The 13620-nt window shown below is 42.2% G+C and overlaps 1 protein-coding gene across 1 annotated transcript in view; it reads left to right on the top strand.

Moving 5' to 3' along the window:
• Positions 1-13620, top strand: part of RNF11 (ring finger protein 11) — a 32756-nt gene that overhangs the window by 17507 nt on the left and 1629 nt on the right. The window contains exon 2 of the mRNA XM_054073311.1: positions 13286-13455. Within this exon, the coding sequence (XP_053929286.1) occupies positions 13286-13455 (170 nt within the window). The remainder of the gene's footprint in view (positions 1-13285; positions 13456-13620) is intronic.

Below are 13620 nucleotides of genomic sequence, written 5' to 3'. Positions count from 1 at the left end.
ATTAGGAAAAACAACCTCTCTGTTTTCATGTCCCTCCTCTCAAACAGTTTTCTGTTTTTCTGATGTTTTGTAGCACCCTGAGCCTTATTTCAGGCAAGTACTTAAGTAGGTGCTCAAGTGCCAGGTCCCTGGTGCTGTGGGGATACTAGTGGGGATGTTTGTAGATTTTGCTATCTGATACTTAGAGTCAGCAGGATGAATCCAGTTTGGAAACCTCAATTTTTCCATCAGAAAGCCAGTTTCAATGTAAACAAAGCTCTTGCCACCTTCTGTGAGAGCAGGTGTAGGCAAGGGAATTGCCTGATGGAATCCATCGGGGCTGAACAAGGTGAGACAGGAGCTGCAGAGGCTGGGACGGACTCTGCGCTCTCTGTCTCCTTTCGTTGCCCTTGCAGAATCTTGGACCTCCTTTAGTTCCCCCCTTCAAGCCACCTACTCTGAAAGCACCAGTGCTCCAGTGCTGAGATGAACAGAAGTATTTTTTGTTTTCAGACCAGTACAGACAGGATCCAAAGAAGCATATTTAAAAAAAAAAAAAACCAGAAAAACCCAATCCAACAAGCATAGACTGAAAAGGCTGATTAGCCAGGTGGTTGCTTATACAGTTAGTGATGCATGTCATACCTTATTCATCTGTGATGAGCTCTTTATGAGGGAGTGCAGTGACAGGATCATGGGTAATGCTTTTAAGCTGAAAGAGGGCAGATTTAGATTAGTTATTGGGAAGAAATTTTTTTTACTGTGGGGGTGGTGAGGCACTGGCCTAGGTTGCCTAGAGAAGTCATGGAAGCCCCATCCCTGAAGGTGTTCAAAGCCAGGTTGGATTAGGCTTTGAGCAGCCTGGTCTGATGGAACCTGATCTAGAAACCTGATCAAGGAGAAGGAAACCCCTGTGGCAGGGGTTTGGGACTAGGTGATCTTTAAGGTCCCTTCCAACCCAAACCATTCTATGATCTGAGAGTCTGTTTGAGGCTTATCCTGCTTGCACCAGCACTGGGTGTGTGTTTCCTACATAGCGGTAAAATGAATGTGTGTCTTCTGGTGGCAGATTAAAGAAATGACCAGACGCTCATTGAATTATCTCTATGTATTTAAAATTTTATAATAAGTAGGAAAAATGCATTCTGGAAATATTTCACTTGTATAACCAACTCCTGAGAGAGCTATTTATGATTTTTCTACCTGTTCTTGGCACAGACCTTTTTTCTGTTAGAAGAGGTTTGACAGTTTCATGAGATCACACTTGGATTTGTGCCCTGTGAGCTAAAAAAATGCAGAGTCACTGTTTGCGAGGACAAGACTTAGCTGGAAAAAATAGCAACATTGCCCTTGTGTTCACTGCTAATACTGTACTGAAAAGTGGAGCTTCGTCAAAACTTAGTGTGCTTTAATATTCATACCATTGTTCTTTGCTTTTACATAGAGTACTGCTTTAAAGAAAAAAAACCCAAAACCAAACCAACAAATTTAGTAATAATTGTTAATGCCTGAGATATTCCTTTAAGATTAATAAATGACTGCTCAGGTGAGCCAATAGGCTGAATCGGTGCCTCTGGCTGTTTACTGCTGCTGCTCATTAACTCAGAGCTGAAATAATTAATCTTACTATCAAATGACGCTAAACAAATTGCTAATCGGATTTTGTGTGTGTTCATTTTCACTGAAGTGGGAGATGACAGTGAGTGTGTGCCTGGAACTGTGTCCACACGATGCAGCACCCCTGGTTGCGCTGAAACTTCTTGTGCACAGCCCAGCAGTTCAGGGTGCTGAACATCAGCACTGCCACTGATTAAGCCTTGCTTCCAGCTTCAGCTTCAAAACGTGAAAGAAATCACAGAAATCCCCCCATTGCTTGCCTGGGATCTGGTAGAAGGGAGGAGCCGTTGACTGAGTGGCTGGTGGGAACACCCTTGCCAAGCCAGCACTCCTGGGACAGCTGCACCCAGAGGCTTGTATTGCGTTTGTGGTGGCGGGTGTATGTGAGCCTTCATCTGTCTGTGGCTTTTTAGCCCACTGATGCAGAAACATGCTTAAAACTAGCTGTGGTTAAGCTGTTGCACAATGTAGCATTGATGATCTCCTTTAACTGGCTGCAGGAAGCCTCCTGTTTGCCTCTGCACAGTCCAGGCTCCGGCTACACTTGCCTAAGCTGAAGCTTCAGCTCACGTATGTGGATCTTGGGGGCATCCACTCTGTTAGAAATTCGGACACTGATAAGAAAATAAAAAGGCTTGTGGGTCTGAGTGTACCTTCAAACGGCCAAGGTGTGGCAGCTGCCTCCTTGAGCAAGCATTCATAATTGAGGATGGCTTTATTGAAAAGGCAATTAAAATATTGCAGATTGAGTACAAAGTTATGATCAAGTGAAGTATATTGCAGATTCCTGATTTTTTTGAAACAAACCCTGCTGTTGTGGCCTGCTTGACTGAGGCAGTCTCTCTGCTTCAGATTTTCTTGCTCTGTGGTTGCGCAGACCCAGCTCATCACCAGCCCCATCTGCTTCTGCAACGCGACGTGGACTGTTAACACTCTTCTCCCCCAAGTAATTTATCCATAGCAGAGCAGTCTGTTTTCTCTACTTTCTCTATGGTTTGACAGAGGTTTGCACTGTGTGATAGTCCTGCTCTGCAGATTCTGTTTGCTGCGAGGACTGATGGAAAATTCTTCATCAGGTTTGTGCTTGGCTTACCTTACTGGGGGAGTTCATTGCTAGCCCACCTTCCTGGGCTAGCATAGCTTGCCTGGGCTGCTCTGGCTCATCTGTCATTATTCACCTGCTCTCTGTTCAAGAGGAAGGTCCCTGTCAAGGTCTGCAGAAGCCCTTTCCTGTGTTGCCTTTTCTGTGTATTTTGGTTGGGTAACAGACTGTGTCTCTATAAAAAGAACTACTATGTCCTCTTTCAAACCTCTTTTTTGGTGCTTGCTTATAGCTGGGTGGCTGCAGAAAAGTATTGTGTCGTGTGTAGGATAGTACATCGGGATAGATGATCTGAGATAGCTGCTGTTGATCTGCCTGTTCGTATTCTTTTTTTTTTGTCTCTTATCTCAGGCATAATTGACACCTCCCAGATGACTGTATGTGCAGGTGATGTTCTTGTTCCAGCTGGGGCTGTTGTGTCTATTTAAGTCCTGTTTTGGGAGCTTTGTGTATGAGGACTTGAATTTGATAGGATAGTTTTGGATGTGTGTTCAAACTTGCTTTAGGCAAGGCTGTTAAATTGCATTCCCAATAGCCCTCTTTGCCCAAGAAGGGTGGTGCTGTGTTGTTGAATGATAACGCCAAGATAACACCATAGGCTAAGCCTATTGGTCACTTGATTTCACTGATCCTTTGATATCCTACTTGCTCTGTAGTTCCAAAATAAATTCCTAGTTCTGCATAGTATTTCCATGCTGTGTGTGCTTACATTATTAGTTCACACTAGGACATTTAAATATACATACACACATCTATTTACAAGCAGAAGTACAGCCTGTAGTTCTCCAGCAGTTCCTCCCCTAATGGACTGCTTATGTCTTCAGCTTACGTGCATTTCTGTGTTTATTCCATGCTGGCCCTTTGTCCCCAGCCTGTCCTTTCGTTTAATTAGGGCTGATTTCTGTAATTTTGCTACATTGTTCAAGAAGTGTACTGGAAAGGTCTGTTTTTTTATTAAATTGCCTTCAAGCTGACCTAAGTCTTGCCAAAAGATACATTTTAGCACTCTTGCTATTTTTTAAGTATTTGGAGTCAAGATTTCACAATTGGCTGAAGTCCTGACAGGGGCACTCCTCCGTTTTCTTCTTGGCTGCCATTTCCCAGCTTTTTTGGTGGCTATAGTGATCGCAGAGTCAATGGTAGTGGCTTGTTTGCTTTTCATGAGGTGAAGAGTCAGTCAGATCAGTGTCCTTGCAGCCAGTGACTAGAGAGAGCCTGGGTATGGGAAGCAGCAGGACCTGTGTTTCAGAGGCAGCACTGTTCTCTCCCAGCTGGAGTCAGCTGCACTCTAATCCCCAAATCCCCTGAAATAGCACAGGGAGGTAAGCAGGGGCTGTGTGTGCTTAGCTCAGCTGTGCTGAGTCTGCGGGCTTAGTAGGCAGTTCAGGGCGTATCGCATGCCATTACTTTTAGTGCCTGCCTGAAGTCACCTGTGTGCCTATTCTCTTCATCGCATGCCTGCTTTTCCACTAATCCATATCAAGCCCTCCATGTAAGGGATTTGCACAACTTGTCTGAATGTTGCAATGCTTTGGGGGTTATAGGATGGTAGGTTTGGGCTAAGTTCATGTCTTGGAGGCAGGAGTGCATGGGAGCTTAAGCATTTTTTGTCTGCTGTACCCTAAAGTGAGTCAAAGGCTCTGAGTGAGTGGTTTGGGTGAATCTGCGTGGGGCAGTGTCTGGGACAAAACACGTGTCAGATCACAGGGCAAGCCTGGCAGGTTATAAGTGAGCTTGTCCACTCCACTGTGTATGGGACCCGGCATAGCTAGAGCCCAGACAGGCTGCAGACTTTACTTATCCAGGATAACCAATACTAGCATTTTTAGCTGTTATCCCTTTGATTTATACTATAAACAAGTTGCACTGATTGATGTTTACCCTTTGCAGGAAGTATATGTGTGTGCAGAGGAGAATGATTCTCCTTCTACGTGGACTGTTAGCATGCTGTCAGCCTTTCCATTGTAGGTCCAGAGAGCTTTCCCTGTCTCTCGTGCTTGAATGCGGCCTTCGAAAAACATCTTAACTGGATTCATTTGTTTGGGATGCGTTTTTTCTTTTTTCTTCCTGCTAGCCAGCAGTTCTGTGGCAGTAGGTGAACGGTAGGCTCACTCTGTACTTTTCAGCAGAGAAGATTGAAAGGACTATTTGTTTTCAGCTTCTTCCACTACAGGACCATTTTCTTCTTCCCAAAGCATCAGGTTCTTATTTGTTAAATCTGCCTGTCATTTCTTCAGCAACCATTTTGTTTGAACCATAAGTGCTGTGTTCATCGTAGCCATAGCACTATAATAACTGTCTGTGCTTGCCAGGCATAAGAAGGGGTTTTTGTGAAAATAATCACTTGGTGTAAGTAGGAGAGAACACGTACCAGTAATGCAGATGTGGTTTGCTTATGGTGTAGGATGATCCGCATACATGTGCTATTCCTCTACCACCAGCTGCAGAAATGACTACTCGCCCTTCTGCCAGATTTCTTCCTTATGCAGCTGATTTTTGTAGTCCTTGGGGTGTGTGTATCTCAGGAGGCTGCATTTTGTCCCTGAGTGTCCTTAATTTAATATTTAGGGGCACCTGCTCTTTCCCAGCTTTGCTCACGGCAGCAAACTGACAGAAAAGCATGAATTTTTGTAAATTGTTTATGGATCTTTTCCTTCTTGATATAAAAATGCCCTATTAAAATAAACATGCTAGGAGCTGTAATAAGAGGGCTTTGTTATCTCTCAGAGGTTGTGGCCTGATGCCGTAAGAGGAGCTGTCAGTGAGGCTCTCTGGTGAGGTGGAGTCAGTTCTCTGGTGAGCAATTCAGTGGTCTGGGATGTATTGGTGTATGTGTTATCCACTTCCCTGAAGCAATTCACACCCTGATGTTTGATGGGATCATTGGAGAGAGGAACAAGGATAGCTAAAACTGACACGAACCTGGTGAACAAGAAGTCAGGACTGTACCCAAGGACATGACCCTTGAGCCAGAGAAACCTGCTCTGCAGCCTGGAAATGTAAAATCTGTCTGGTTGTGTCAGGAGATTGTGCTTCGAGGGATTAATTAATGCTTTTTAATTACTGCTTTCCCCCTACAACTCCTTGCTAATCTTTTGTATTCAGGTTTACACTGATGATTAATCAAATTTCAGAGCAGGGGACTCTACAGAGCAGCAGGTGACTTTCATCTGCCAGGTAAGGCTGGGTTTGCACTGGCCAAGCTGAGAAGGGCACCGTCAGCTATTTGTCTTGGCAGTAGGCAGCCGTTTTTGGTTTTGTGTGACAGGACAGGTAAGAAGCTTGAAAAGAGTTGCTCTCTCTAATAGCCCCTGTCACTGTCTGTAAGAGCAGCAGGCAGGATGTGTGTAGTTCGTACCTCCTGTCTCAGGTGATGTTTTAAGAGCCAGCAGCCACAATTTACTTCAATGTTCCTTATCTTTTCCAACTCTTCAGATACATTTATTTTTCAGTAATTTCAATGGAATAGTTGTGAAAAATGCAAAGGACAACTTTGCAGTTTTAGTGCTAGCTTAAACAAGGCTATGCTGTCACAGCAGAACCATCATTGCTTTCTCTAAAAACTACCTCCCTTTGAAATGATACATGGCACAAGCCAAGTGTTGCTTCTCAGTTGGTATTAGCAAATGGACAGACTCTGTGCAGGTTCTGCAAGTTCCTCTTCTCTGTTGTAGACTGTTTCTTTAGTCTGTTGCTACTGTTGTTTTGGAACAGGATGCCCAGGGAAGTGGTGGAACCAGCATCCCTGGAAGTGTTCAAAAAGCATTCGTGTAGATGTTACACTTCACTGTACCTACTAAACCATGTCCTAGTGTTGGACTGATAGCTGAACTTGATGATCTTGCAGATAATTTCCAGCTTTAATGATTCTATTCTGTGATTAACTACTGACCTTATCTACAATGCCCACTTCCTACAATGCTAGAATTCTTGTTTTCCTTTTAGAGCACCCTGTGTGAAGCTCTCATGAACCTGAACAGATCCCATGTGCAAGGGGGCTTTGCTGGGTTTTGGAGCCTTGTTCTCCTACTCGCCATGGGCCAGTAAGATGTTAGTGGACCCATTTATTTAAATGATAAAACTTTAAAGGAAAAACTGAGATGTGAAACTTCTTGTCTTGTGGGTTTTTTTTTAATCCTTCAGTGCCATCAAACTTACGAAGGAGTATATCCATAGAGGAAAGTAAAAAATATAAAATGGTTTTGTTTAAAATGGTCACAAACAGTAAAAATAAGCTCTCCAGGAAGCCATGGTAGCAGGACAACCCCTTAGTAAATGTTAAAAATGAAATATACATTTATTTACCTTAAAGTTCCAGATAAATCAAGTACACATTCAAAATTTAAATTGTGTGATTAGCTTCCATAAGGAAGAATGTGGGAATCCTGAGAAATACAAGGACTTGGAATCATGTTTTAAAGGTCAGCATATATTTAGTAGAGCAATGCAATGGATCTGTCTTGAGACAGATTATTATTTGTTGGGAGAGAACTACTTGTATCTTAATACTTCTCACGTAAACAAAGGAAATCAGTCTTTGTTTGCCATGCTTGAAAATTTGGTGAAGGATTAGTTACAGTTTTGCTTAATACAGTGTTAATTTAATGTTTTCTGTCTTTTCTGACTATACTTCTGTTAAGTGAACAGGGTCTGCTAGGCAAACCCATGTCTTAGATTCCAGCTTGTGCCAGAATGGCTCCTTTTGTGCTCGTGTGTGCGTGTCTCTGATCTTATTATCTATCCCAGGTGTCTCCTTCAAGTGGGAGAGGTGAGACGTGTGGATTTTTCTTTGAAAAGAACCTTTTAGCCTAAGTGTTCAGTTAGCACAGTTATTTATATTGACTGGCTACCTGGAAGCAGGAATATAAAGGATTGGGGTAACGATTTCATTACATGGTGTTTTACAGCAACTGGTGTTTAGCTTTATAAATGAACTGTTCTCTTCTGTATGGCAGAAAAAGGGTTTTATAGTTGGCAGACTGCTTGTAATATTCTAAGGGTTATTAAAGTAAGCTGTAGTTGTCATCTAATGCACATTATAATGGCGAGTGGTTTTACAGTAATATGTCTTAAGGGAGGATATTATTTCAGTGTGTGTATTCACATACAGATGGAGCCTGAGTTGTTTCACCTGGATAAGAATGGAATTCTCAGAAAAGGCCCCATGTCCATCATCTCAGCGAGTTTCTTATGAGTAATAAAGTATCGAGAAGAGAAAATTTTGTAAAATTCAGTGGGGATTTTGCAAAGAAAAAACAAAACACCAAGATTTTTTTCTTTTCCTCTCACCTCCTGACTTAACATCTATGAACTGAAGTTGTTCTTGTCTCGATTAGTTATTCAGGCTTCCTGCTAAGCATCTCAACTTAGAGGTGAGAAAACTGGCAAACAGCACGGCTGAAAGATTTGTACAGTGATGATGAGCGTTCTAATAGGCAGTGGTGCTGTAAGGCCGTTAGAGCTGCAGGAAGGCTGAGCCGCTTTCCAGACCAGCGTGTGAGGGCTGGGGAGCAGTACAGTGACTGTGGCCCCGATGCAGCTGTGCATGAACCAGTGCAGCTGCTTTCAGACATGTTTCAAGAAAGACATTTGCATATTGAAGGGATTTCAGAAAAGAGCTGTGGGAACGTCTGGGGAAATTCAAATTGAACTGTTCTATTTGCATTAATTAATGAGGCAGCAACCACAAGGAGTGTAAGCGCTATACTTGCTGGTGTTTAAAAAAAATGTGAAAGAGACTGAGGATAAACATAGCTAGGAAGAAGTTTGCCTCTTTAGTTGGAGAGAATTAACAGATATGCTGTTGATTTGGTGTTAAAATGCAAATAAATAGCCCAGGGTGAGACACGCTGAGTGCTTTAGATTAGATGAGGAAGAAAATTTAGAGATGAAAACTGAGCAAAATGGTCAATAGGAAGCTGGTAGCTGTAGAGAGGATCTTGGGGACAACAGTGAAGCTTTAACTGCTGAAACTATTAGATGTGATGAATTAGTGATCTCACCTTTGACCTTCCTGAAAGGATAATTTGTGCATGTTGGTGCAACTATTAAAAACAACCAACAAACAAAAGCCCTGATAGCATACTGATGATATGTGGCGTAGAGGGATCTTAAAATAATCTTTATCCAGGGATTAAGAGTTTCTGATCTACCACTGACCTGTTTTCCGTGTATTTCAAATTCATTGCACTTGCAAAAACAAGATGAAAATGCTGTAAAGCAAGAGAAAAGCAGATTTACAGCAGCATAAATGACCATGGTAAGTTGCATTGATGAGAAAACTTCAAACTAAAAATTGTGCTTGATGAAACTCTTTTTTTTCTAGTACCCGAAGCGTGCTTGGGAATCTGCATGCAGAAACTGTCTGGGCCTTTTAAGCCATGTGTGAAAATGTTTATTTTTGTTAGAAGTGAAAAATGCAGACCTCCAGATGCCCTCCCATGACTTCCCTCCCACCCCCTCCCTCAAAGGAGGAGGAGCAAGAGTGAGATGGAGACACAAACCCTGCTGTAGTCCTTGAGTCTAAATTAATGCTGTTATTTAAGGGCTGAATAAACATTAGGAAGGAATGATTTCTGGACACAGAAAGCCAGGAAAGCTTGTGCTGACAGCACCTCCTTTGTGAACAAGAAAAAAGTTGTGTATCTCCAGGACTGTGGCTATCTGAGATGTTTAGTCACTACTAAATTCATGTGTGTATGTGGGGAAATTGATTAAAGCAAATTAAGTGCCAAAAAGTGATTTTTATTTCATTGCCTGACACCAATATGTGGTTTTGATTATTTGTTTTGGCCTTTTCTAGGTTTTTTTTTTTGCATGGAAGAATAGAGTTAACATGAAATTTCATCTTAGTTTGAAGTGCCTGATGTCTTTATCAAATGATAAATAACACAGATTTTGGCTAGAAGTTCAGTGTTTTGTAATTTCGTCTGCAAAAACATTTTCCATGGTAGATGAGGGAAAATGGAGACACCAGAGCAATAAATTAATGCTTGTCTTTGGAGTAAGATAATAATTACTTGGATAATACAATCTTTCATATACGTATTTACCTATTTATATATTTTTATAGATATTATTATATATGTTTATATTTTTATATATATTTATCTGTTTATATATGTTTATCTGCTTATATATATAATTGTGTTTATATATATTTATCTGTTTGAGGGAGAGGACTGGTTTGAAAAGGTCATTGTTGGTGTACCCTATAATTTGACTTTGCAATGTCTGTGGCAGTTATTCTTCCATTTAACTAGTATGTTTGTGTCCAGTGGGCTGCCAGCTCTCTTTAGTCAGGCTTTTAATAGTAATCAGGAGGTGAGATTAAAGTACCAGCAGGCAGGGTGTTAGGGAACTGCGCTGTATCACGGGTACTGAGCTATTGCCCGTCTTTATTTACAGGAGTACCATTTCTGAATTTCTCACAACAGCTTGGCAGCCTCACCAAGCCTGGTTTTTTTTTTTATATTCACAAGTATGAAAACATCATGGTGAAAGACAGCATGATTTTTCACCCAGAGTTGCTTATCCGACAAGAGATTCTTGTCCAGTATGTGAAATTGTAGAAGCCCACAGCTGGCAACTATAAATTCCTGCCTTAATCGGTTATGTCAGACATGCAGACATGTAGTGCAGGGTGGTGGCTCGGCAGGGAGGGAACTGGAGATGGGGCGCCAAAAGGAGTGTTTCCATGCAGTGGTCAGGAAAGCATTTGTCTTTGGCGTGGGAAGGGGCCCTGGGGTCCATCACATTCTGGTTCTTCAGGTCTCTGCAGGGAAGATGACACCTACAGGAGAAGGGGCGCTGCCGTAATGCAGAAATGGATTCCCCAGGTACATAACCCCTCAGTGGTTGCTCACAGTGTGCGTCTGTAAGGGACTCTGGCAAGGGAAAGTGGGGTCGTTCTTGTTTGGCCTATTACAGGCTTAAAAGCTGTGTTCATTTACAATCCAAAACTTAACTGAAGCAATCATTGGCTGGATAGCATTACTGATTCCTCATTTCAGAGTTGTCCAAACATGATAGTTTTAACTCACAACAGATTACTTAACTGTAGTTTCTTTCCTTTTGCTGTATAACTTCTGCCAAGATGATCAATTTGCTGCTTTTCTGCTGTAGGCATTCACCATCAGTTGTCACTGGTACTTTCAGACAGTTTGAGAGTTTCTTAGGTCTTTTTTTCCTTCTGCTCTTTTTGCCGTTCCTTGTATTTCTGCAATAGCACTTGCAGCTGTGGTTTTGCGAAGGGGAGTTTTACTAAATACAGCAGCCTCTCCTCCTCCTGCCCTTATTAGCACCAGCCTATGCTCTGTGTGTATTAGTTACACTGCTCTTCTTTTTTTCTAAGATGGGAAGGAGGGTGCATTTCTCTCTAAATGCTAAGTGTTCTGTATGTCTTTATGACAAAGAAAGGAGCTATTCTTCTGCTGTTTATTTAGTAATCTGTCTAAAGACATATAGCAAAACCTTGGGGGGAAAAATGTTATTGATAGCTTGTGGTGTTAAAGTTCTTGAAATACAATACCGGGACCAGGCTCTGTCTTTAGCGGACGTGTCCAGTGCAGAGGGTATGCAGCATTTGGGAGGGGGAAAAATGCTTTATTTTGCTGGCACAAAGGTTGCAGAGCCACTTCATCAATATTGTTATATCTGACATGTCATCCCTAGCTTCATCTGGTGCTTTTTCCCTATCCAAATGACTATTAGGGAACACTTCAGATAATTTAAACCATTAAAAGGCAGGTGATCTAGAAGTGATCTGTGATTCTGTGTAATACACTTTAGAGTAGTCAGGAAATTCATCGCACGTATAGAACTATGGGCATTTTGTCTTTTGAACCTTCCTATAATTCCTCTGAGCTCTGCTAGGAAATCAGAAGGGGTAGCTCCTAAGATACCTAAATTAAGAGAAGACTGAATTTACTCTGCAGCTGAATTGCAAGTGGTAGGCACTGTGTTAAAAGAAGAGTTGTCAGGCAGACTTGTATTTTTGATTAGCATTTCTCTTAAGCAAGGACTTGTGTTGCTGGGTACCCTCAGCACCAGCTGGCAAGAGGCTGCAGGCCTCTCTGGCTGCTTTCTCCTGGCCTTCCAGGAGTCCTGTCTGTCTTTCTGCTTGCTGTGCTTCCTAGCAGTGAAAGAATATCAGGTTTTATAAGTACAGTATTACATGTGTTACCCCCCCCATATGGACTTTGCCAAGTGCGGGTGTCAGTTGAACACTGAACACTGTGTTAAACGTTGCCAGAACAAAAGGCAAAGAGAGAAGAGGAGAAGAGAAGGCAGCTGTGTCCCTGCTGCTGGAAATACCTGCAGATGCCCACAGCAGTCCATTCTCCGTAGGGACACACACACTTCAGAAGGTGGTTGCTCTGTCACAGGCAGTGAAAGCCTGTGTCTTCCCCATTATCAGTGATGAGTGAGCAGCAGTCTGGCGATGGGAACTTTGTTGGAGTTGCTGTGTGCTGCATCAGCACTTCCTGCGGTGCAGCCGCTCACACTCCTGCACTCTGCTTGTCTTGCAGCAGTGTCCTCTGAAACATCAATTTTTGCATTTTTCAAACAGATGACTTGATGTTATTGTGTCTCTGGTGCACCAGGGTTATTGTCAGAACGCATCTATAAGTTGAAGGTTTTTTTCTGCTGTTGAAGGACCACCATTAAAAAAGACTCGTAGCAAGGAACTGTCTCCCTACAAACAGTAGAGTTATAGTTATGGGACATTAGTGTCCCAATAATGCTCTTCAAAATCAGCATTTATGTCCTAATAAGTGCTTCTAAAGCAAGTAAAGTAAGTACCATGTTAATGTAAATGGTAGTGAAAATACCTGCTCTAAAGTGCCCCGATGTTCAGAAGCTTCTGAGAACGTGGCGGAGGAAGGGCTGTACAATACCTACACGTTTCCCCTTTTCTGTTTGGAAATACATACTTTAAGCATACAACGGTTGAAGTTCAGCTTGGAAGAACTTGTAAAATCATATCAATGGATGCAAAGAAATGTAAAACTTGGATGATTTGTTTAGGCTATCTGCTTAGCTGTTGTCCAGGTGATATTTTTAAACACACAGGAATTAAATCTACAGTTCTGGATTTTGGGCCAGAGAAGTTCACGTATGTTTTAGTTATTGCAGAACCAACAAAACCTCCCTGTCTAAAGCTCTTAAGCAAAGGCACTGCCTTCATCTTTGCAAATAACTCTTCCTAGTGTAAAAAAAAATCTACTTCTTATTGCAAGTACTGCGGGCTCTTCCTCGGACACTGTGTTGTTCAATTCAGTATCTAAGCAGTTCACCAGGTGCCGTCACGTGGAGTTTGTTGCACATGTTTCACGTATGAACAATCCTTGGGCATAAAAGACTTTTGTAGAGAACAACCATGAACAGCTCCTTGCTCAAGACAGTGGCCTCAATTCTTTATCCCATCCTCAGTGTAGTTATAGCCACAATATTGCAAAGTAGGGGCGGGAGATCACACAAACATTTGTAGGACTAAGAGGAAAAGTTGAGTAGATTGCCTGTTCTGTGCTGCAAAATGACAGGAAAGCTTCTCTGGTTTTTCTAACTGAAATATTTTGGTTTTAGGAGCAGGTCCCTGTTCCTGTTTACCACCCAACTCCTAGCCAGACTAGGCTAGCAACACAGCTGACAGAAGAGGAACAAATCAGAATAGCGCAGAGGATAGGCCTTATTCAGCATCTACCTAAAGGAGTCTATGATCCTGGAAGAGACGGCTCCGAGAAGAAGATCAGAGAGTAAGTCACAGAAACCCACTTGGACAACTGTAGTGGTTGCACTGGTTGCTCTGGAAAACTTGATTCTGTCCTGGTTTTTGCCTTGTTTTCAGGGACTGTAATTTAATGTAGCTTTCTGAAAAAAATGACCACACAGAAGGCTCTTTCCTTCATCCCTCCTTGTTT

The sequence above is a fragment of the Cuculus canorus genome, chromosome 8 (genome assembly GCF_017976375.1).
Source record: "Cuculus canorus isolate bCucCan1 chromosome 8, bCucCan1.pri, whole genome shotgun sequence".
NCBI lineage: Eukaryota > Metazoa > Chordata > Aves > Cuculiformes > Cuculidae > Cuculus > Cuculus canorus.
The sequence above is the reverse complement of the archived record's forward strand: the minus strand, read 5'-3'. Positions and strand labels throughout refer to the sequence as shown.